Source organism: Crinia signifera, chromosome 7 (assembly GCF_055691185.1).
Source record: "Crinia signifera chromosome 7, ASM5569118v1, whole genome shotgun sequence".
Taxonomy (NCBI): Eukaryota; Metazoa; Chordata; class Amphibia; order Anura; family Myobatrachidae; genus Crinia; species Crinia signifera.
Window position 1 is genome coordinate 69,730,787 of NC_139223.1, and position 26,423 is coordinate 69,757,209.

At 44.5% G+C, this 26,423-nt stretch overlaps 1 protein-coding gene across 1 annotated transcript in view; it reads right to left on the reverse strand.

Annotated features, from left to right (window-relative positions):
- The window catches only part of BMERB1 (bMERB domain containing 1), a 169,470-nt gene that overhangs the window by 50,240 nt on the left and 92,807 nt on the right, over positions 1-26,423 (reverse strand). The window contains exon 2 of the mRNA XM_083153303.1: positions 17,409-17,532. Coding sequence (XP_083009429.1) covers positions 17,409-17,532 — 124 coding nt within the window. The remainder of the gene's footprint in view (positions 1-17,408; positions 17,533-26,423) is intronic.

Genomic DNA, 26,423 nt, shown 5'->3' on the forward strand with positions numbered 1-26,423 from the left:
CTTTTTTACTATGCCCATATGAAACACCAGACCCCAAAACGTCATCATCTCTACTGCATCTACAGGGGTCCACCTAGCAAATGATGACGTGGGGTTTTGAGCAATAAACTGCTGGGCATATAAATTAGTTTGGTCCACCATTAAATTTATAAAATCATCAGAGAAAAATAATTTGAAAAAGTCAATTTCTCTGAGACCTGTGGAATCAAATTGGATTCCTGGCATGGCCAAAAACTCAGGAACCTGGGGCTCAAAATTGTCTGGTGGTGGGGTCCATACGAGATCAATTATTGGGGGGGGGTCTCAGCTGCTCTACGGGGGCGTCTTTGAGGGGGTCCCTCATCACCAGAGGAGGAAGAGGAGCTTAAGGCAAATCCTTCAAATTCCCCGCTTGCATCACTGGCTGTGTCAGAGTCAGAAGCAAGCATGGCATATGCCTCCTCCACTGAATACATTCTCCTGGATGACTGGGAGGACATTTGGGAGGACATTTGGGAGGACATTTGGGATGCCATTTTTATTTTTGTGTTACTGGTAGTGAAATGTTTCAACACGTGTATAGTGTAGGGGGGGGTACAAACTTTATTTCAATCCGGGGGGTATGTAGTGTGTATGTAGTGCAGAAAAAAAAAAAATACTTTATACCAATAAAAAAAAAAAAAATGAAGGGGTTAAAAATAAAAAATTGAAGGGGTTAAAAAAAAAAAAAAAGGTCCTGCGCCAAAAATTGAGCACAGATGTTGGTCAGTAACGTCTGTCACTGAACAGCGCTCAAAGGCAACAGGAATTTGATCAAAAAAAAAAAAAATAGATCAACCCTGTGCCGAAAAAGATGATCAGTGATGTACGTCACTGATCAGCGCACAGCGGCCACAGGACACCCACAAAATCACAGTGTGTGTAAAAAAAAAATTAAAAAAAGACCCCACAGCACACACACAAAAAAAAAAGGTGATCAGTGATGCGACACTGATTACCAGTGAGGTGCAGCAGGTGCACAACCTTTGGTGCAACTGACAGGTATATATAAAAAAAAAAAAACCTCTGTACCCCCAAAAAAGTTGCTGATCACCTCAGATATAGTGATCAGCACAAAAGGCGGGGGCAGCAGACACAAAATTTAGCACTCTCTATCACTCTCTGTCACTATCTCTCTCTATCTCTCTATCTCTCACTATCTATCACTCTATGACACTGCAGCAGCAGCACTGACAGGTATATCTATATATAAAAAAAAACCTGCGCCCCCAAAAAGTTGCTGATCAGTTAATTTATACTGATCAGCACAAAAGGAGGGGGCAGCAGTCAGTTATATAAAAAATATATAGCACAATCTGTCACTATCTCTCTCTATCTCTCTCTCTCTATCTCTCTCTATCTCTCTATAACTATCACACTGCAGCAGCACAAAATATAGCACTCTGTCACTAGGCCTCTCTATCTATCTCTCTCTCTCTATCTCTCTCTCTCTATCTATAACTATATCACACTGCAGCAGCACAAAATATAGCACTCTCTGACACTATCTCTCTCTCTCTCTCTCTCTCTATCTCTCTCTATCTCTCTCTATCTCTCTCTATCTCTCTATCTCTCTCTATCTCTCTATCTCTCTATCTATCTCTCTATCTAGCTAGTACACTGCAGCAGCACAATTTCACAGGAAGGCACAAGTAGCAACAGGATCCAGGAAGCAGTGATGAAGCAGCGATCAGGTAAGTATGGAGCAAGTATGGAGCAAGGTTCTGGTCAGTATGGCGGCAGGGGGGTACGGTGACCGCACTGCACGCTATTCCAGACCGGAATGGCGTCTGCAGTGCAGTCACCGTTAGTTTAAATCCCCCTCCTTGGCTGTGATTGGTCCGTCGGTCCGACGAACCAATCACGGCCTTTGGGGGCGGGCGGGGTGAGGTGGGGTGACACCAGTGTCACCCTTACACCCCGCGGTGATTGGTGCTGTACTTTACAGCACCAATCACCTCTGATCCCGTGTCACCGGCGAACGTTATTCGCCGGTGACACAGGAAAACGCTGTGAATGGCTGTTCACACTGAACAGCCAATCACAGCGATCGCCGACGGGGGGGCGGCATCGCAGCCCCCCCTGGGCATGCACGGACATGTCTGCTGTCAGGGACAGCAGACATGTTGAAACTGTCACCGCGTCTATAGACGCGGTGACAGTTTAAATCCATGACGTACATTTACGCCATGTGTCGGGAAGTGCTTCCCGACCATGACGTAAATGTACGTCAAATGTCGGGAAGGGGTTAAAGTTTTGTAGGGAAGTGTAGAGTCTCATAGGGAGGGGTAGAGAATTCCAGAGATAAGGAGCACAATGGGCAAAATCTATGGGAGGAAGTAACCAGTTACAGGAGAGGTGGCATGCATTTGTGGAGCGGAGAGGGCGGGTGAGAGAGATAAGGTCCAATATGAAGGTGGGAGAGGAATGGGTGATGGATTTTACTGAGTGTGAGGAGCTTGAATTGTATTCTGAAGGGAAAGGGGAGCCAGTGAATGGCTTGTAAGAGAGAGGAGGTTGATATAATGCCCGATTCAGACCTGCAGGCTGCATGTGTTTGGAGCCCAGCGAGCAGGTTAACACTGGCGCACACCCCACCATCTGAGCCCCTGTACACATTCATTCACTAGCACCCACACAAAGGCTAAATCCTTTGATAGCTACTTGTCATCGAAGAATTTCTCCCCGTCTCCCCGGCGCTCACAGCCGCTGCGTGACCCACGAGTGAAACTCATCTTATTTTTGCAGAAACCTGCAGCATTGTATTCCCATTTAATCACATGGGATTTATGGTTATGCCGTGGGAAAGCATAAGTGACAGTACAAATTATACTATTTCCCAACCATCTGATTGGTTAGATCCTGCTAGCAATCAGTGCGAGTAAATAAGATTACCGGCTTGGATCATTAGTGCCAGTGAGTGAGAGACAGCATCCCCTTGTCAATTGCGGATAGCACTGCCAATAATCTCATAGGGTAAGAGACAAAAGGGTTGATGTATAAAGAAAAGAGTGAGGTGCCCAGTGAGGAAAGTAGCCAACAGCTACCAATCAGCAACTGCCTCTCATTTTAGATAATGTATTAGACAAATGCTAAATCAAAGCTGATTGGTACTAATGGGCAACTCCTCCACTAATTAACTTCTCTACTCTATTCACTGCTTTATACATCAACCCCCATGGGTCTGATTTTAAACAAAAAAATATTTCTATATTATCAATAGCATCTTAGTTTATTTGCTTATTATAGATGACATATCTATGTACCGCTCTCCAATACTGTATAACACACTAATATTTTGTAATGTGCTTAACAATGTTTTTTTTTCTTGGAAAATGTGATTATGGGCCAGATTCTCTAAGATTCAAAAGTGAAAAAAAAGGAGAGTGATAACCAGCCAGCCAATCAGCTCCTGTCTGACATTTTTCAAACACAGTCTGTGACATGGCAGGTAGGAGCTGATTGGCTGGCTGTTTATCACTCTCCATTTTATCACTTTTGAAGCTTAGAGAATCTGGCCCTATGTCTATTATCTGTGAACTTTTCAATAAAGTACTGAATATAAAAAAAAAAAAAAAAAAAAAGCACATAGCTGTTTGTGTGTTTTCCAGCTGTGCATGCTCTGACCCTCAGCATACGCAGGTATATACAGTATAAGGCACAGTCATACACATTTCAAACACATCTGCCCTTACAACACATAGGACCAAAGTGTAATAACTGAGCTGTAATGGGCCTTTCTTACGTGCAGCAATTTCAATGGTGGGCAGGACCGTGGGCTATGTAGAGTTGGCTGTAATACAAATGTTTGCAAATACTACTGTACCTTGCAGTTCTAGTGTTTACACTTTTCAGCTAATCTGCATGCATAGTGCAAACTACACGCTTAGTGAGTGTGCATGTAATTAGCCTTTAGTAGGACCTAAATAAACTCTGTGTATTTGTAGCGCAATGTCCTCCTAATGCCTATTTAACAATGAGGATGGACTCACCCTTAACCTGTCCCGATGACAGGGATTATTTATTATTATTATTATTATTTTCCTTTATTTATATGGCGCCACAAGGGTTCCGCAGCGCCCAGTTACAGAGTACACATAATCAAACTGGAAAACAGTCATTTACAGTTGAAGACAATACAGGACAAATACAGGGTAAATGATTATAGGAACATCAGCCGATTGCTGCAACATAAGTATCAAGGTGGCAGCAAACAGCGTGCTTTGGTGCAGTCGAAGACTGCTGAAGTAAGAAAGGATAAGCACATGAGGTAAGAGGTCCCTACTCGTGAGAGCTTACATTCTAAAGAGGGGGGGCAGACAGACAAGGGTGACACCGGAGGGGTAGATAGGGCGAGGAACAAAAGGTTAGAAGGACAGTTTGCTCGGTTTGGTGATGAAATGGTACTTAAGAGCCCGTTTGAAGTTCTGTATAGAAGTGGAGAGTCTGCGGGATTATCCGCTCTCTCTCCTCCTCAGGGATGGCTGCGCCCATCTCCTGACATTTTCCTGTCTGTCTGTATAAATTTACTCCAGTGCCGGTTCCAGAGGGAGAGCTGCAGCACAGTTCAAAATTCAATTAGGGGATCCACACAAACTGCCAGTGAGTCAGTGAGTTTGGAATGGCAGTTGGTGTGGCTCCCCTATTTGAATTTTAAACCGTGCTGCAGCCCCTCCTCTAGAGCCACCACTGAAATCTACCCATCTCTTCCCCCTTATCATGTCCCCTTGGCCTCATTGTCTCCCAGCTTCTCTGCCGCCTAAGGCTTTCCTGCACCTGGCTCATGTAAGGTATCTGTCCCTCTCAGCGAAAAGCCCAGCTAAGTACCTTAACCTTGGGATGCGAGAAACACTGGGACTGAGTAGATCGCTCTTCTGAGGGGGCCTCAACCCTCAAGGGAGTCAATGGAAAAGCCCAGTGGAGTATCCATTCCGATGACAGGGGTTGGAAAACACCCTAGGTGGGAGCAGAGAAACACTTGGTTGGATGCTGATTGTCCAGCTGCCTGGAGCCCAAGGTTGCACTGTGCCCCATGGGAAACTCGGGGGTGCCTGAACCCTGCACTGGTGGACCTTGGGGCACCATGCACTAGTATGGCACCTGCACTGCGCACTCTCCCTTTAGGTTACTGCTTCATGTCCTTACCCTGGTCCCTTTGGCTGGACTAGGACAATTTTTCACACCACCACCCTGGCCTTTTGGCTGGGATCTCTATTCCTATTTATTTATTTTCCTTCTCCCCGTGGGTGACCCCGTGCTGGAAGGCAGAGGGAAGCCTACCGAGGGTCTCTCCAAGCTTCGGCGAGGAGGACCCACCTGCCCTAACCCATCCGGGGGTTGAGTGAAGAGGGTCGCTCTGAGCTTTGGCGAGGAGGACCCACCGATCCCTATTTCTCCCTCTTGGGCCTTTTGGCTGAGATGGGTCAGGAGTGTAACAGGGCCTTTCTCCTTTGGAAAAGGGTCCATATGTACATACGCCCCCTATGCACGATTTAGGTCACTGCACTTGGTGTTGGAGCACCACCCTGGGCTCCAGAAAAAAATAGAAAAATCTTTCCCTCTCCACTCACAATTTCCTTTCTGACTTGACGTGCTTATCTCTAATATCCCCTCAAAAAAAATCTCTCTCCAATTACTTTTCTCCATTTTGCTTCCAAACAGCTTTGTCAGCATGTGTGCAAAAACACCCTAACCCACTTTCTCTCCTACCTCTCCCTCCTGAACCCCAGCAACTGGGCATCCATCTTCTGCCCACCACTGAGATTGCCCTCACTAAAGTGCCCAATCTTCTCCCATCCTCCATGACCTTCTGTGTTTTGTATTGTCTCCCCCATTCATGCATTATGTTCTTATAACGATACACACAGGTTCTCTTCATGCAACACATTTTCAGTTACAACTTTTCCTCAGTTATCCATTAGGTTGATTTAAATTAACCAGGCATGACAAATGAGAATTATCCCCATGGCAAACTACAAGAAAGCAGCCAAATATTACCAGCTGTGGTCTATTTTGTTTTTCTTCATCTGCTAGACAAAGATCTGCTAGATACACGCGTACAGTATATGAAACTACTGTGCGTACAAATTACATTAGCCTATAGCTGTTTATATTGAAAAGTGGAATAACGCTAAATATCTCAATAGATTTTAATTTTCCTTAATATTTTCCCATTTAGTTTAAGTGCCTCATGTGCTATTGATGTTATTACTTCCTAGCACATTCTTGTGACATTGGTTTAGCCCCAAAGAGATGAAATACAGGGGCAGATGTATTAAGCCTTAACAAGAGATAAATGCAAGGGTGATAAGGAGAGACAAATGTCCAGCCAATCAGCTCCTTACTGACTTTTTTCAAACACAGCCTGTAACATGGCAGTTAGCAGGTGATTGGCTGGACGTTTATCTCTCCTTATCACCCTTGCATTTATCTCTTGTTAAGGCTTAATACATCTGCCCCACAGAATTTTAAAAACATAAGTTCTTTCTTTGTAATAATTTGGTAAGTATGAGGGAAATTTACTAAGATGGGAGTTCTATTTCACATGGGATGTTGCTATGGACCCATAGATAGCTCTAGCCACCAGGGTCAGACTGGCCCACAGGGGGAAACCCCTCTAAAAAAAAGCAGTTAGGTCCATTCAGCAACACACTAACACATGCTACCGCATAGACAGGGGCGTAACTAGATATTCGTAGGCCCCATAGCAAAAGTTTGTACGGGCCCCTTTTTAACAACTAATGGTGATAAATGTATGTAAAACGGTTCTTACGGGGGGCGTGGCCTGGCGAGCAGAGTGAATGGACGTCTCCTCACAGAGCTCCTGCCAGCCACGCTAAAAAACAGAGTAAAACCCCGATAAAAGGCACAGCAAGAACCCCGAGACTACTCACAGCACTTCGCAACAGCCCACAGACGACTGCGAGCCACTGCCGCGGAGCCGGAGTGCCCTTTTCAGGGCGCTTGCAGGTTGCGGCCTAGGCCGCGACTAGAAGCCGGGACCTCGAGTTTCAAGCGGACGGATCAGCACGGCCGCCGGGACATTACTGAAGACCAGCTGACCGGCCGACAGCAGCGGGAGAGGAAGAGGGTGACAACGGAGGGATCCCCCCAAGCAAAGTACACGCTGCAGCACTGAAGCCAGCCGGGACTGCAAGGAGACGGAACGGCTGATAAGGCGCGTCACCCGCAGAGCAGCACCACGGCTGTTACCGGAGGCCCCCCTGCCCGCTAACCGCTAACCGCTGACAACAGTGAGTAACCCCAGTGGAAGATCTGGGAGCTCCCCTTGGTCCCCCACGAGCAGATCTCCCCCCCCGCTCAGGAGGCGCGAGTGGCCGCCATTTTAGACAAGCAGAATCCCTGCCACATTGTGAAGCCCACACTACATGCAGAGGAATAATATAAAAGGTCCAAGCAAGTGAAGAGCTGCAGGTGAAGGCTTCCCTTGAGAGGCAGAATATTCCTGCCTCCTTTGTGATAGCCCCCCTGCCATCCTCCAAAATACCCACACCTCTGCCACACAGGACCTAGTGGAGGGTTATCTAGCAAATAACGCAGTATACTCACCACCAAAACAAGACTGATGCATGTAGCTGCCCTGAAGCTGTAAAGTACAACATCCACCCGCAGGCCACCGACCACCATGAGCATGACAGGTGCCTGAAGATGTAATGCATGCCCAGGCCACGTAGGGGGGACCCTGCGCAGAACCACCAATTGATGTAGCGCTAGTTGGACAGGGGCCACACATGAAAGTTCAGACCCTTCCCATATGACAAAGCGACGCCGTAACAAACCAACGGTGAAGACCCCAGTGCGACCGACACAAGCTCAGGCCTTCTGTACCTTATTTGGCACGCCAGCACCGGACACCGACCCACTCCCGTCAGGGACACACCAACCTGCCATTGAGGAACATCCCAGCAAGTCTCTGACGACATCTCCCCCAACTTCTGATTTAAAATTAACAATGGAGAAACCTGATCTCAATGCAATCTTAGCTAAACTGCAGGCGATTCCAACCCGCCAAGAAATGCAACAGGATTTACTCTCCACAGAACAAAGGATCCAAGAATCCATGCAGGCCCACATTACTACAATTAAAACAGACATTAAACATATGGCGAATAGAGTGGTGCTCCTGGAAGAACAATGCGAGGATGTCGACTCCCAACTCTCAGATCTACATGACCTGATCTCACGCCAATCTAAGACGATGATAGACATGGGCCGCAGATTGGATGACATGGATAACAGAGGGAGAAGAAATAACCTGAGGGTACGTGGGGTCCCGGAAGAGGTTGTGACTTCAAACATTGAATCGGCACTGACCAAAATATTTAGTGAACTCCTAGACTCCAATCCGGATTACCAGATAACCTTTGACAGAGCACATCGAGCACTGCGACCAAAGGGCGCCAACTCGGAGAAGCCGCGAGATATTATTTGCAGACTACACTACTACCAAGAGAAGGAGGAAATTCTTAGGGCTGCACGGCGCTCTCCAGATATCACCTTTAACGGCCATAGTATCCAAGTATATCAAGACCTTTCCTGGTCGACCCTCCAACAGAGGCGTATACTACGCCCCATCACAGATGACCTCAAAAAACACAACATCAGATTCCGGTGGGGATATCCAATAAGCATTCAAGTTATCCACAAGGGATCGTCCGTCATCCTCCAGGAACCCGAGGGGCTAGAAGAATTCTGCAAGACTCTGGGACTATCCGTTCCCCTTCTGCCCAACTGGCTTGACCCTGCTGAACTTTCGACCCTACCCAGATCAAGGAGAAACAATTGGCAGGTGGTGCAGAAAGATAAGAAAATACCCCCGAGGAAAAAACAGGCAGTCGACCAGGCGATTGGAGGAGAAGAGCCCTTGAGACCACCGACCAAGACTTCGGCTGCTACCAACGAGGACACGTGAATATGTTTCTCCCACTTGAATGACTCTTAAGCTATTATACACAAATCCCTACTACGGCTTAATGTTTAATGTAGATATATTGGAATTAGGGAAAGTATGGGAGACAATTGCCCCCGGTTAGTAAGAAATAGGGTATAGGAGAGAATTACCCCTTCCAAAAGTTCTATTAATAGAATAAAATAAGGACACCCCGCTGCCCGCTTACTGTAAGAAATAGTTAAGAAACGCTCCCGACTACTACTATTATTTACATAATTATATATATTGGAGAGATTATAAGGGGCTTCCCCAATGCCTATAGTTGAAGGCCTAGACTTTGAATTGTTTTACTAGTTTGGTTCATGTTCCAGCTCAGACGCTCACATATATCGATGTTTATCTGTTTTAAGTTAAATTTGTGTGGTTCGCTTAGGTCCCCCCAAAACCCCCCCGCTCTGCTATACACTTGTAGAACACGGGACGCCAGAGGCCTCCCGTGTCTAGAAATGCAGAGTTCTACACTTAAATTAGAAAATGTTTACTGCATATATATTATAGCAAGTTCACACAATCTCTCTACTCCCTTATGTGTCTCCCCTGTCCCTCCCTCTGCCCCCACCCCCTCCCTTTCCTGTCCCAAGAGGTCTGGTCCATCGCCTCCGAAATTCCACAGATACAGAAACAATGGCTAGTCTGAAAATTGTATCACTAAATGCTAAGGGGCTAAATGTTCCCGAAAAAAGATCTAAACTCCTTCATTCAATGCACATAGAAAAAGCAGACGTGGTGTTCTTCCAAGAGACCCACTTCAAAAAAGGCTCTGCCCCGAGACTGTACTCACGTCACTACCCGACAGGCTACTTCAATGATTTCTCTGAGTCCAAATCTAAAGGGGTAGCAATACTATTCTCTAAAAACATCCATTTAACAGAGGTATCCGAAACCCACATAGGAGACGGTAGGGGAATACTAGTTAAGGCTACCATCGCCAACCAAATATTTACCTTTATTAACCTTTATCTACCGAACAAGGGCCAGATACGTTTCCTAAGAGAGGCATTGGAGCTAATTGAGAATACGATAGAAGGGGTACTAGTGACAGGGGGAGACCTCAATTGGGCAATTGAACCTTCCTTAGACACAACAAACCCACACCCCAGTTCTTCCAACAGAGACTTACGACGGTTTAGATCCGTGCTTCACGACTTTCAATTAATTGACTCATGGAGATTACTCCACCCAAGGGATAGAGACTACACATTTTATTCATATGCCCACAACTCATATACACGAATCGACTATCTCTGCTTAAGCCATAGATCGCTAGACCTATTAATGGATGCTACAATCGGACAGATCGTGGGATCAGACCATGCACCTATCACACTTATACTGACATTGCTGAACCCCCCGACACGCCACTGGAATTGGCGCTTTAACGAGCAATTTCTAAGAGACGACGATTGCCGAAATAAGATATCAAAAGCCATCGATGACTATATAGCCACTTATGTAACAGACGATGTATCACCAGTGACAGTGTGGGAGGCGCACAAATGGAGGTAAATGCATCCAAATAGGTTCCTACCTTAAAAAGAAAAAAGCAGAATGCAGAGAGGCACTCCTTAGTAAAATAAAGGAACTTGAAACACGACACAAATCCTCCCTAACCCCAGATGTTTTCTTAGAGCTTCAGGAAGCACGGATGGCCCTAAATAGTCTCTTAAATGAGAGCACGCGTAGGGCCTTCCGTAGATGCAGACACAAATTTCATAGATGGGGAAATAAACCGGGTAAACAACTAGCAAGGGCACTAAGAGCACAAAGAGCCTTAAAAAATATGTTAAGGAAATGAAGGACACTTCAGGGAGAATGTGCACTAAAAATGCGCAGATAGCTGACATATTTCATGAATATTACTCCACCCTCTATAATCTCTCCTCAAAAACACATCCCAGAGATGCATTAGCACACGAGCAGGACATCAAGGAATACCTGAGGGAAATCCAGTTCCCTACTCTCCCACCAGAATTAACATCAGCCCTTAACGACCCGTTCACAGATACAGAACTTGCAACGGCCCTAAAAACTACCCCATCAGGCAAGAGCCCTGGCCCAGACGGCTTTACAACCACATATTATAAAGCATTTCAAGACAAACTACTACCCCTCCTCCTGCGAGCATGTAATGCAGTGTCCCAAGAAACACCTCTCTCTGAACACTCGCTCAGCGCACACATCACTGTTATACCAAAAGAAAACAAAGATCCAGCTCTCCCCTCCAGTTACCGCCCTATCTCCCTACTTAATGTAGACGTAAAACTGTTCGCAAAATTATTGGCGAACCGACTAGCCTCCTTGGTCCCATTGGTTGTACACCAAGACCAGGTGGGATTTGTACGGGGGAGAGAGGCGAGAGACAACTCCATCCGAGTCTTTGATCTCATTGCTCATACCCAATCCACGAACACCCCCACCATGCTCCTCTCCACCGATGCCGAAAAAGCTTTCGACAGGGTGGACTGGAAATTCATGGAGATGGCTCTGCGGCACATGGGATTGGAAGGCAGGTTTCTGCAAAAAATCCTCGCTCTTTATAGGTCCCCCATGGCTCAAATTAGAATAAATGGACTCCTGTCCAAACCGGTCACCATTTCTAATGGGACGAGACAAGGATGTTCGTTGTCCCCACTGATATATGTTATCTGCATGGAGGCGTTGGCCAGGGCGATCAGAAGTAATCCAAATATTAGCGGTTTAGTAGCTGGGAAAATTAATCACAGACTAGCTTTGTTTGCAGATGACCTCCTGGCGATTATAACAAATCCAGTAATCACTCTCCCGAATCTCATGGCGGAGTTTTCCCGTTATGGGAAGCTGTCCAATTTTAAAATAAATTATACGAAATCCACTGCACTAAACATTTCACTGCCAAACGACACCAAGGAGGCTCTAAGTGCCCAATTCCCCTTTACTTGGAACCCAACCCATATCAAATATCTGGGCATCTCCATCCTGATCTCCCTAAAATCAACAATATCCCTAAACTACACTCCCCTACTAAGGTCCATCCGCAGAGAAACGGCACAATGGGCAACTCAAAAACTCTCATGGCTGGGGAGGATGAATATCATAAAGATGAATGTCCTACCGAGGTTCCTCTATCTATTCCAGACAGTGCCATTAAAATTGCCAGCCCAATATATAGGAGACGCCCAAAGGGCAATTAGCCGATTCGTGTGGGGTGGAAAAAGACCTAGATTTAAGCACAACTATCTATACCATAGGAAAAACAAAGGAGGCCAACAGCTCCCGATGCTGCTGGCATACTACCAGGCCGCAGTCCTGCATAGAATTGTAGACTGGTCAAGATCAGACACGTGCTTTAAACAATGGGTCGACCTAGAAACGCACTCTTCGGCTCTGTGCCTTAAAGTAGTCCCGTGGCTCCAAAACATACCCCGCACCAGGCACCCCACAGTTGAACCCACCCTGACACTCTGGAAAACTATCCGGTACAGACTGGGCCTTTCCTCCCCTGACTCTCTTCTTCTCCCCTTTATCAACAACCCGGAATTTCCACCGGGAGTATCTGGGAGACTAGCATCTGCCTGGCAGCAAAAAGGCCTGACCAGGGTGATTCACTTAACGTCGGGGGGGGGGGGGGGGGTGTCAAGTCTTTCTCGGAACTGATGTCAGAAAGGGAACTACACCACACAGACTCCTGGTTTTATTTCCAACTGCGTCACTTTATACAGTCAAAAAGAACAGCACTCGCCCTCAAAAAAGACCCTACCCTGTTCGAAGTGCTGTGCTCCCACACCTCGGACCCCACCCATGTTATCTCTACGATTTACAAAGTCGTGTTACACAACCACTTCCCTGACCTCCCCCCTTTCTGTAAGGCGTGGGATCAGGACCTTGCGCCAAAAGGTATAGCTATAAACTGGGAGAGGCACTGTGGCAACATGGCGCAGTGCTCCACAAGTCTTGAGGTGGTGGAGACACAGTACAAACTACTGACCAAATGGTATAGATGCCCTCCCCTAATCCACAAATGCTACCCGTCGGTCTCACCCCTATGCTGGCGCTGTAACTCTCAAAGGGGCACCCTGATCCACATATGGTGGGACTGCCCTAAAATATCTACTTTCTGGGACACAATAATCCAGATGTCTTCAGCCATCATAGGATTCCAAGCCCCTGACAAACCTGACTTTTGGTTACTTTCCCACACTAAAATTCCTATAGCAAAATATAAACGGTCATTACTAAAACACTTAAACAACGCAGCAAGAGCGGTGGTTCCGGTTCACTGGAGATCCACAGATCCCCCCACTATTTGGGAATGGTTCCAAAGAATAGACTTTTACTGTGCAATGGAAGATATTTACTACTCGGCCCTAGATAAACAATCTGACTATACCACCACATGGCTACCTTGGCTAGAGTTTAAATTAACAGCATCATATAAAGACCAGGCCCCGTCTACCCCACAACAGTCCCTGACGCAGCATTAGAAACATCAGGAAAGAGAGATTAATACAACTAGACCCAACAGACCCAATACCACTGTCTCAACCGACGGTAATGACAATGGACAGGCCCCCTATTCTCCCCCCCCTCTTTTAGTTCCCCCCCCCCCAACCTATCCCTCGTCTTGTCTTCCCCTCCCCCACCCCCCCCTCCCCCCAGTTACGCATTGTGGTTTGATTAAACGATAATGGTTAAAGGAAAGGAAAGAGAGAAGATAAAGAACGAATGATATGACAGAATAGGTACTGTTTATTGTACTTTGGGCTCATTTCGCTTTAACAAATGAATCATATATTATAGATATCCAGTGTTCATAACAATTTATGTTCAAACATTGACACAGTTAACCTATCTTTTGTACTGTTACCACAAATGTCTGTAACACTATTTTCTTGAAAAAAAAAAAAAACAACCCCCAAAATAAAGAATTTATAAAAAAAAAAAATGTATGTAAAACATACTACTTAGACGTAAAGATGGGCCCCCTTCAGCTCTGGGCCCCATAGCAGCTGCATCCCCTGCACCTATGGTAGTTACACCCTTGCGCATAGATAATAATCACATATGCACTAACATATGTGATTATTATTGCAAAGGACAGGTCTTGCGTTAAGAGCTGCCCTTTGTGATGGGCCCGGCGATGTGTGAGGAAGAAAGCTAATAGGCTCATATGGGGTTGAACCCCACTGCAAAACCCTGACGGTGGGGCTTTACTGTATATGAAAATGAGGTAAAAACCTTGAAAACTGGGGTTTTACCGCATTATTTGTTTACTGCATCCCGCCAATTAACACCCAACTGCCACCACTAGGATACAACCATCTGCTTCAGTCATGCTCATATTGGCATAGGCCTAGCCGCTCTCTTCAAATTTAAATACACATACAGATCTAGTCATGCTCAATTGAGCTGCACTATGGTCACTAGTGCTCATGTTGCAGCAAGTTCCACCCATGACTTGGATACACGATGCTGCTCAGTGAGCTGGTTAAAGCACTTTAGTATCAGCCACAATCATATCCTCTTTATTTCATCTGAGGAACATAGCCAGAGTCAAACACTTCATTCCCTCTGAAGATTTGCCAAAAGTCATATATGCATTTGTATCATCTCTATTGGATTACTGCAATGCCCTCTACCTGGGACTCCCAACAAAAGGATTGCACCGATTACAGCTGGTACAGCTGCCAGGCTGTTAATCCCCCAGCCCCTTTCTAGACACCTAACTCCCATTCTCTACTCCCTTCACTGTCTGCCCATAAAATGGCAAATCGTTTTCAAGATCAACTTACTGAGTTTCAAGCCCTACATGACCAAAGCCCAAAGTACCTGACGCTTCCGAATTCGCAGCCTTGTGAATCAACCAGAATAACCCAATTAGTGTAGCATGCATGGTGAAAAACTCACATTTTAATTATGGATGTTCCTGTAGTGAAAGCTTTGTGAACCCTTCCCATCCCCCACCTACTCTTTCCACCTATAACCATATCATTTTAATGTTAAATCCTTTAAAATACAAGATGCTCACTACATTATGGCCCTTATACAGATCTGATCGCAGTGCAAATTTGTTCTAAAAATGGGCCAAACCATGTGCACTGCAGGTGGGGCAGATGTAACATGTATAGAGAGAGTTAGATTTGGGTGAGTTATTTTGTTTCCATGCAGGGTAAATACTGGCTGCTTTATTTTTACACTGCAATGTATATTTAAGTTTCAACACACCCCACCCAAATCTAACTCTTGCTGCACAAGCTGCAGTGCACATGGCTTTGCCCATTTTAAGAACATATTTGTACTGTGATCAGATCTGAATAAGGACCTATAAATAGTGGCAATAAGAAATACAGTTCAAAAAGGCAAACATGTTTAAATAATGCTGTGTTTTGTATTGATACACTCTCTAAAAGAGGTTTCCCAGTGAGTTACAGTTACAATGTTATTGTGTTTACAGCATTTTTAAAAGTATTCATACCTCCCAACTGTCCCGCTTATCGCGGGAACGTCCCGGTATTTTGGAACGTTCCCACATCCCTCCCGCGGCCAGCGGTGTCCCGAGGGGGGGGGGGGGGGGAGTTGGGAGTCCCCCCTGTAGTCCGTGAATAGACGCTGTGCGCATGCACACAACGCCTATTCTTTCAGGCAGAAGGGCTGGGGGCTGGGCATGCCCCCACAGCGGCGGAAAATGGGGGCATGGCCTTGCTGCAGTGCAGCGAGTATAGACCATGCCCCCTTTTTGCAGGCCACACCCCAAAAATGTTGCCACACACCTACGGCGTGCGTCCTGTCCCGCCCCAGCCTACTCCAATGTTGGCAGAGTATTCTAGATGTGCAGTTATTGGCTGACTACAACACTAAACTTTTGTGATAAAAGGGCAATATTGTAGAGGCTGTTATTTAACATGACTGAGCATTTGCTTTAATAGGGATGCTAGGTTCCAGAGTACAACTACAAATAGAACAAACCACATCAAATATTATTATTATGGAAATGTTATAACATTTGTAAAATCTCTTAAAATAGCTACTGTACTAGACAGAAGTATATCTGTAATTAGGCCATATATTGAGCCTTGCTTTATACGGAATCTGAATTATTCCTCTCATTTCCATAAAGGCTGATAAAAATTTGATGTGTGATGTCATTTTTTAAAGACAAAAGAATCTGCTTTGAAATTTCTACAGTCATGGAACTTTAATCTTTTACAGAATGGATAGAACCCTATGCTTTAAAGATATTTCAACATTAACATCTGTACAAAGAAGAACATACATTTATATATATTTTTATTCTAATTTCTAACGCATTTGGCTTCCTCAAAATCAGAAAGGCTTCTGTGATAAATGTATTTACAATTCATGAAATAGATCTGAATAATTACTGCGGCTATAGAAGTGGAAGTACAGTACATCAGCAACACAAGAAAATGCTGACAACTGCAGTTATACAAGCTATAAATTTAATACTGTACAATAAAAATATAAATTTCACAGGCTGTGCCACACACAAAAATAGCAAAACAACAAAAAGGGATACCAAAAAGGGATACTGTACCCTAGATCTATACCCATGTCATAGCGATTAGTGATAGGTCCACACCACACACTTACAAAGAAAGAAACTTCTAAAATGTTCTTAAAATAAAACATATGGGGTGAGATTTAATAGGATGAGAGATTCAGAAAGTGAGAGATTTGGTAAGAAATCTCCAGTTTGTTTCTTTAAAGCGGCAATCATTTACACTGCAAAACCTGTTTGATTTTGCAGTGTAAATGATTGCCGCTTTAAAAAACTGCAGATTTCTTACCAAATCTCTCACTTTCTGATTCTCTCATCATATTAAATCTCACCCATGAAACCTACACAGTAATAAACACATAGGGGGGAATTTACTAAGATGTATATTCTACTTCACATGGGATGTTTCGATGGGCAACCACTTTAAATTCAGTTTACGTAAGGAGTACTTTTTGCAGAAAAATACATTACAATGTATTGTGTCAATACAACAGCGTTAGGGATGCCAGCAATGGAGAACACTGAATTGTGCATGACCCCTTATTGAACTGACCCCTATATGTTACCTATTTATAATGTAAACGTTTCTATAATGCACACATCTTCACAGAAAGGGTAGTGGATAAGTGGAATAGCCTCCCATCAGAGGTGGTAGAGGCTAAGACAGTAGAACAAGTTAAACATGCTTGGGATAGGCATATGAATATCCTTACAAAGAAATAAGGATTAAAAAGGGTTGAGATTACCTGAAGGGTAAAAAAAGGGGCAGACTAGATGGGCCAAATGGTTCTTATCTGCCATCAAATTCTATGTTTCTTATGTGGTCTAATATATGTCAAACATGTCTAGTTCAAGACTTGGGAACTTGTACTGAACACTTATATATCAGTCAGTTTAGTCTGCTCTAGTATGTAACATACTCACATGAACCTGAGTTCTGATTCTCTTCTCACCAACACTTCTCGAAGCCGCTGGATTTTCGTCATTTCCAGCTCGATTTCATCTGGCGTCATGGTCGTCTCAGCCATAGAAACAATGTCAAGTTGATCTGATTGTGTAAGAAAATATATTTCATTAGATTAATGGTTAATTAAATCAGACTTAAAATTAATGTAACATTTACTCTAAATGACAACTTCTTTGTAATGCTTTACATTAGTGTCCAGTAATATATTTTGCCCTCAAAACTAAGTGTTTTCACAATAATTTTCTTCATTCAATATTCATTTCTGCCATTTAGTACTGGTGCTACAGTACTGTGTTAAAATGTTTGGTCAAAGTGAAAGGCAAAACAAGAGCTAGTGGCTGCCAATCAGAAAACATGTGGCCAGTCAAAAGCACAACTGTACCCTACCACATAACTGACCATATATATTTTTTTCAAAATGTATCAAGAAATATCTTTGATTCTATAGGTGCCTTGACAAGAATGCTACACTCTATGGTGCCATGATTTAAGTAAGTTTGGGAGCCACTGACTTAAGAGGTGTACACACGATCAGGGCCGTTTCTAGACAATTTAGCCACCAGGGCGAAGAAATCAAAATGCGCCCCCCCCCCACCCCCCCCCAAAAAAAAAAAAAACATAACATGTTACCATAGAAATTGTGCGCGCCGTAGGCGCGCGCCGAAATAGGGGGTGTGGCTTAATTTTAAAAGGGGTGTGGCTTAATATAAGGCGTGGTCTATCAGGAAAACAATTACCTTATATCACACTTTTGCAACCTGCATGACCAGACATTGGTTACTGCAGGAATTGTTATTGTCCTCCCGCACTTAAGTTGGCCGGCTGAAGGCCACACAGTGACCTAGTACGCCTCACAAATCAAGGCCAAACAATGACAGGCTACTTAAATCATTATACACTATTTATCCGTGATGACAATTACCCATTACGCCGTACACTGATATGACGATTACATATTACGCCGCACACCGTGATGACAATTACACATTATGTCGCACACCGTGATGACAATTACACATTACGCCGCACACCATGATGCCCATTAGACCCCACAATGTGATGGCAATTACACAATACTCCCCACATCGTAATGCCCATTACACATTATGCCCCATGTGCCGCTGCCGCACAACTGATGCCGTTTACTAATATGCCCCCACAGTGCCAGCTATGCCCCCACAGTGACACAAATATATGCCCCCACAGTGCCACAAATATATGCCCCCACAGTGCCACAAATAAATGCCCCCACAGTGCCACAAATAAATGCCCCCACAGTGCCACAAATAAATGCCCCCACAGTGCCACAAATAAATGCCCCCACAGTGCCACAAATAAATGTCCCCACAGTGCCACAAATAAATGCCCCCACAGTGCCACACATATGCCCCCACAGTGCCAGATGTGCCCCCACAGCGCCACACATATGCCCCCACAGTGCCACAAATATATGCCCCCACAGTGACACAAATAAATGCCCCCAGTGACACAAATAAATGCCCCCACAGTGCCACAAATAAATGCCCCCACAGTGCCACAAATAAATGCCCCCACAGTGCCACAAATAAATGCCCCCACAGTGCCACAAATAAATGCCCCCACAGTGCCACAAATAAATGCCCCCACAGTGCCACAAATAAATGCCCCCACAGTGCCACAAATATATGCCCCCACAGTGCCACAAATATATGCCCCCACAGTGCCAGATGTGCCCCCACAGCGCCACACATATGCCCCCACAGTGACACAAATATATGCCCCCAGTGCCAGATGTGCCCCCACAGCGCCACACATATGCCCCCACAATGCCAAACTCACTTCACTGCCTCTGCTGCCGCTGCTGCCGCTGCTTCCGCTGCTTCCGAGGGGAGGGGAGCGCATCGTGCCTCTCCTTCCCCTTCAGTGTGTGTACCTGAGCTGAGCCGTCAGCCATTCATACCTCGCGCCCGAGCTCTGATTGGCTGACAGCGACAGCCCAGTGACGTGAGCGAGGGGAAGGAGAGACGCACAATGCGTTCCCCTCCCCTTTCCAGGGAAATCTCAGCCTCCGCTTATGCACTGTCGTGCGTGGAGTCGGACCGGCCGGGGACACAGAGCGGCGGAGGAGGAGGAAGGGAGGAGGAGGCGGCGGCTACAGCGGCGTTAGCGGCGTTGGGGGAGACTGCCGGGCGCCCTGGCTGTTTCAGAGGCGGACAAGCCGTGCGGCGCCCCGGGCTGCTGCACGGCTTGTCCGCCTCTAGAAACGGCCCTGCACACGATGTCTAGATCGCTTCGAAATTAAGCACAAATCGCTCTGTGTGTACACCTTATAGTGATGGTGATGCGCGGTCCCACGCAATGCTATTGCTGGCTCAGATCCTTAGCATATACAGCCAAAGTCTAGTTATTTCACCTAGTAAGTGCATAAAACACATCAGTTAGCACAGATCGCTCAGTACACATTGCTATGTGTGTATCTCGACACCGGGAAGCGCAAGGGAAATCACCTAGCTTAAGTAGATTAGCACACATCGTTAAGCACATATCTCAACTTGTGTACAGTATGCCCCATATTAATAACAAAATTATGCTCCTGACCCATAAACCCAAATTGAGTTATGTTGTACTAAGTAGATGCTCTAGGTGGCAGCATTTTACCTCTAAATATGTACATACAATGTATATTATAGCAATGGTGTAGATAAACTGAGCTATTTTATACCAATGAAACGGGTGCCGGATGACTGACCAACAGTCGGGATTCTGACAGTCATTACACCAATGTCGGAATACCGACTGTTAAAACCCCAACAGATGGGCAGCGGCTATACTCTCGTGGGGGTCCACGACCCCCATATAGGGAGAATAGAATAGGTAGCGAGTGCAGCGAGCCACTGTGCCTGCAAGGGGCTTCGTTGAGCTCGCCCAGCTGTCTAAATCCCGTCAGTTGGGATTCCGACGTCGGGCTAATGACTGTCAGAATCCTGACTGTCGGTGTGCTTTACCACACCCAATGAAACTTCCATCTAGACATGCCACTTTGTTGTAATATATACATGATTCATTTGGTGTACACGCTGTGGGCTCTGGTAGAGATCACCGGCTGGAGGAAGCTTTCACTCCCCCACTCTGGCAGACAATAAATTAATACCCCTTTCACTTTGACCAATTTCCTGGCTTGTTGCGCGCTCATGTACTTGTCAGTCTGAAAGGGTCCTTAAAGATTGTCCCCGATCCAATGTTTCGGGATTTCATCCTGGGTCTTGACCAGGATTGGACCCATTCACTGCTCTGTAAATGCGCCGCTGGAAGATGCTGACATCTCCCAGTGCCTCCCGGTCCCTCCTCCCAATTGTGCCACCTGCCCGGCTTTATGCTGGGTCGGGTAGCTAGTGTGAAAGTGTTTGCCAGCACCCAGGATATTGTACCCGGATTGCGACCCAGCTTGCAAGCACTTTCTAGTGTGAAAGGGGTAAGACACATCTTGTTGGTACTGCTGCTTTACCTGGGTAAAGAGGTAACGAGCTATAACCAGGGCCGGTGCAAGCCTCCCCGCCCCAGGCAAATCCTCTGCCCACCGCCCTGTTTGCGGGCGACACTGCGGCAGGCACCTGCTCTCTGGTGGGGAGGGGGTTTGGGGGCGATACCGCAGCTGTTATCGTGTCCAGGGAGATACTGCGGCGGGTGCCCGCTGTCCGGGGGGGGGGGGGGGGGGTGTGCGGGCGATACCGTGTCCGGGGAGGGGGGGGGGGGGAATGCAGCTTTGATTCATGGGCGGGATGGGGAGGGGAGAGGGAAGCCCACTGTCTTACCTGCTCCCTGCTCCAAGCTTTCTACGGTACCTCTATGGTACCTCTCCTCGGCGGCTCATTACCGCCCTCCAGTGGCTATAACGACACATTCCATACCGCTATAATACATCTTCGCCCATGTTTTTTGAATGTTCATAGAATGTAAAAACTTTCCCACTACTGGACTGTGTAAAAAACGGAATAAATAAAACAGAGTGGGGTCCCCCAGCCTGGCTATAAACAGCTCATTGAACTGGTACTGGTTTTAGAAATTTAGGGGGACAAAAAAGTGTGGTCCCCCATACTTCTTGAACCAGCACCAGGCTCATGGGCTGGTCCTGGTTCTCAAAATACGGGGACAAAATGAATAAAAAAATGAAAATGAATATAACAAACTGCTGTCCCATAACCATGATGAACTGGAGAAACCCCAAGTGCGTTTACACTTGGAGCTCCAACCCCGAACTGGGGGATTTGCTGTTGATGTGACACACCGGGTCCTTCCCCAGCCAGTCAGCAGCGGGCTTCCTTAACATGTACAGACTTATAAAACTCCCACCAGAAACAGCCGTTCCATGCATCCTTATACTCACTGCACAGAAACACCTACTTTTATCTCTGTTTATCTCTGTTCGCACAAGATGCGACACATACACACTTACTTGCAACTCCAGACACATCATATGGCAAACATGTGTGTGCACCCAAATGGGGTTATTCAGGCCTAATCACAGCCCTTCAGTTTCACAAGGTATAGACAATGAATATCTATGTGTATATATAATTACACATAAATATTGTTTGTAAGAGAGCGCCACTCGATACAATAAAAGGTTTTTAATAAAAAACTAATTAAAACATATATACACTTTCACTCTCCATGTGTTAATTATGAACCTTAACCCGCTATCTGGATATTATAAAGTGTCCAATGCTTGGTTTAATTGTGACTATAAGGAGCCACTGATTATATGCAATGTCCCACAATGGTTCCGATCCAATTAGAGACTGATAAAAAAAACGGGATGTTCTTGCCAAAAGCGGGGCAGTTGGGAGGTATCGTGTAGGAAAACCATTTTAATAAAATAACAAGGGTAAGAAACAATAATTGCGTTGACGGTTTAAATGTAAAAAAGCTTTGTGCATTATACCGCCATCGATGCATACATTTACAGGAATCTATGATTATTTCCATATGAACAATCCATGCATATCATCTGCTTATTAGTACTAAGTGCCTGATCAAATGCTGACGCAGAGCAGACAATAAGCCACCAGGTCTGTGAATGTGCCGTGTCGGCACCAGAATTAATGCCTGTCACAATTCTATCTCTATTCCATGCCAAGCAAAAACTTAATAGAAGATTGCAACCGTAGGGCTCCGAATGAAAACACGACTGGGCAGAGGAGCGCTCATCAATTATCCTCAGAATGAAAAGGCCGCTTAAAATTCAGCATGTCACTTTTCTCATAGTAGCTGCAATTTTCTGTCAGCTTTACCCTTTATACAATTATTCATTAGAATAAAAAAAGTACAATAGTTATTATCCATAGATTGAAGGAAAGTTTCAATAATAAAAATGCTTGTTAGAAAACTGGGGCCAAGGAACAAGGCAGTCGCTGTCAGACGCATTTTGGGGAACGCATGGGAGACACAGCAGTCAGTGATAGAGGTCTTACATATATTGGGGGTTATTCAGATTGGTTTGCAAATGCAAACTCAATCTTTAATGGACAAAACCATGTGCACTGCAGGCGTGGCAGATGTAACATGTGCAGAGACAGTTCGATTTGGGTGGTGGCTGTTCAAACTGAAAACTGTATTGCAGTGTATGAATAAAGCAGCCAGTATTTACTCTGCACAGAAACAAAATAACTCACCCAAATGCTACTCTCTCTGCACATGTTACATCTACCCCACCTGCAGTGCACATGGTTTTATCCATTAAAGAAGGAGTTTGCTTTTGCAAAACAACCTGAATCACCCCCATTACGCGAAAGATCCTAAAATATTGCCCCATCCACACCCAAGATATTTGTAATTATCTTATTGCAAGGTGTCCCATATCAGTCATCACTATGTTAACCATCATTAACCATCATCAGGTTATGCATTAGGGGTATGGACAGCGGAAGGGAGAACATACAGTAACTTATACAGCTTTAATGGTAAACAATCAAAGTCCAATCACTTATATGTTCCATGCAATGTCTAACCTGAAAGCTCACATCCACATATCTATTATATGGACAGAAGTTGGCCTATGGAACTTTCGGAGTTACCGAGCAAATGATGGAGCAGGAATGTGGAAACTCCCATTTTTCTCCATCCTATCATCTGACTCCTGTATCTGTTTCTACTGTATTTGTTCACTTGTCATCAAATGTAATGGGGAAGAATAGAATACAATGCAATATAGTCATAATTTTTGTATGCTCTAAAGATTGATATGCATTGGTTGGGAAAATTATTTTTTTGCTTATATATGAGTGTGTCTGTGTCTGTATATGTGTGTCTGTGTCTGTGTGTGTGGTTATTGTTGGGACGTGGTTTATAGGTCAAAAAGCAAAAGGACGACAGTCAACAGGCCGACCACTAACGGACAACATGCAAAAACTCGACACATTGAAAAGGTCTACATGGAAAAGTTAACATAAAAAAAGGTTGACATGAGTTTTTCATTACTATTTTTCTAAACCGACTTGAGCATACTTTACCATCCCAGTGGGCATAGCGGGATAATAAAATAGTGTGCCAAGCGCAGTGAGGCACCATGCGATAGCATGGCAAGCGTAAAGAGCCATCTGAGGGGATATACATTGTCCATGTCGACATATGTTGACATAGAAATCTATTTTTTTTCACTAAAACTCATGTCAACCCTTTTTCACGTCAACATTTTCCATGTCGAACTTTTGTCCATGTCGACCTTTTGTATGTCAGCCTTTTTCATGTGTCATCATTTTGCCTGTCGATCATTAGCGGTCGACCTTTTGCTAGTCGACATACTGACCCGTACCCTTTATTGCTTACAGATTTACATCATTATTGAATGTAGTAGCCCTATGCATTTTATATTAAGGTACTATATCATCTCTCTCTAATATATATATATATATATATATATATATATATATATATATATATGTCTGGTGTCCATTTGTGTGTCTACAAAACACTACCATCTATTGGCAACGAGTGAAACTACATCTCTTTCTCTCTCACACATGCACAAACACAGAGGCAATCACAAGGTAGCAGACCAGCTTTCGAAGCATTTTCTTCGAGATATAAGTTGAGAAAAGCCTTTTGCCATTTGTCTAGTGTATTCACTGAAGGAGTGGACTTTTCTCAACTTTTACAAGTCATGAGAAGGTGAATGATCACTTATTAGCACCTTATACTGCTATTTCCTTATATCTCTGTGTGCTCAGACACATACTGCTTTCCATTGGCATTCCATTTTTTTCTCTACTTTATCTCTTCACCAGGCTTAATACATCTGCCCCACTGAGCCTTATAACCAAAGCAGGGCAATGGTGCTGATGATTCAATTTGAATGTATATGTCTCTCACTTGTTGTTTCCTCAAAAAAGTAACCGCTTCATAATATGGGTAAGGTGAAATCAGGGAGATTGGTAGACTCTTCAGGGAGTAAGGGAGATTTATGCTATTTCAGGGAGTCTCCTGCAGAATGCAGGAGTGTAGACAACTATGCCTAAAGGACCATACACAATGGCCGATTTTGAGCTGCAAGCAGCTCAAACTTGGTGTTTTGAGCGGCTTTCGTCTCAAAGCCGCCCAGTGTGTATGACCCAGCAGTTATGCGCGCACCCACTTTACAGCACTGGGGGTCACGCAGCAGAAGAGGATACGATGGCAGCAGCTCCATTGCAGCACCAATCACTGGTCCCTGGCTTTATTATTATTATTGTTAATATTGTTTATTTATATGGTTCCACAAGGGTTCTGCAGCGTCTAACAATTGATAAATGAGTGTGGGGAAAAGTATGGTAAGTATGAGCAGTGGGGGAGATCTAATCACAACCAGAGGGGGGTGCGCAGCAGGTGGAGGTCCTGTTTGTAGTATGCAAAGACTTCAATTTGTTTCAATCAAAGGGCACATTTGTACTATCTCTGAAGAGTTCTTCAGCTAAATGCTTACTTTGTGACTGAAACATAACAGTAGGCCCCTGTGTGATAGACTTACATCTTAATGTCACTAAAGTACCTCATTCACCTTAAATCCATTACTGAAAGGTTGACATGTCAATTATGTCAATCTGTCATGAGAGTATGAGTATATTTATAGAATAGATTGCCTTGCTGCACGTCAGCCTTCAAATCTCTCATATTGAATTTTCATATCATCTTTTCATGCTACAGATGTGCCCACGCATATAGACACGCGCACATTTGTTATATTTATAATGCTACACAAACATTTGCTGTTCCTAGTGTTCTAACTGCCCAATTTCCAGTCTTTTAAATTGTAAAAGGAAATATAAAATTACACCGTAATTTCCAGCTGAATATAAAATAAGTATCATTTCCAGCTGAGTAGAAAATAAACACATTAAACCTCTCAGTTTATGCATTTACATTTATGTTTTGACTTCTGCACATTCTTTCAGTTCATTTTAGTTACACTTCAAAAAGGAAATGTAGTTGTAGGCAGAAATGTTCAAAGTTACAGTTACAGTTTGAACACCTAAGTTCAAATTCTACAGATGGAACTAGTAAAACCTGCAGCCCAATGTGTAACGAATGTTCCACATAAGAGAATCAAAATATTCCCATTGTTGGCATTTGTTTCCTACTTTATGTCTTTTGTATTCTCTTTACAAATCTCTGAGTTCCACAATGCTTGGAACCTGTCATGTTAGCAGACTCAAGTAATAATGTTTTAATACAATTAATAACTAATAACCTACCTTAATACAGTAGTTTCACTTTATGACTTGTAAAGTTTTGAATGGCATTAAGGCCAAACTCAACGCATGAGTTATACAACAGTAAAAACGTGAAACACTCCAGTAAACAAGTCCTGTGCAATGGAAAGGCTGTACAGGAACGTACTGTACAAAGGGCAGTACTGTACAAAGGAACGTACTGTACAAAGGAACGTACTGTACAAAGGAAAGGTTTAAACAATCATTTTAATTGGAAATGTTAATGTAAGAAACATAAGAAATAACCTG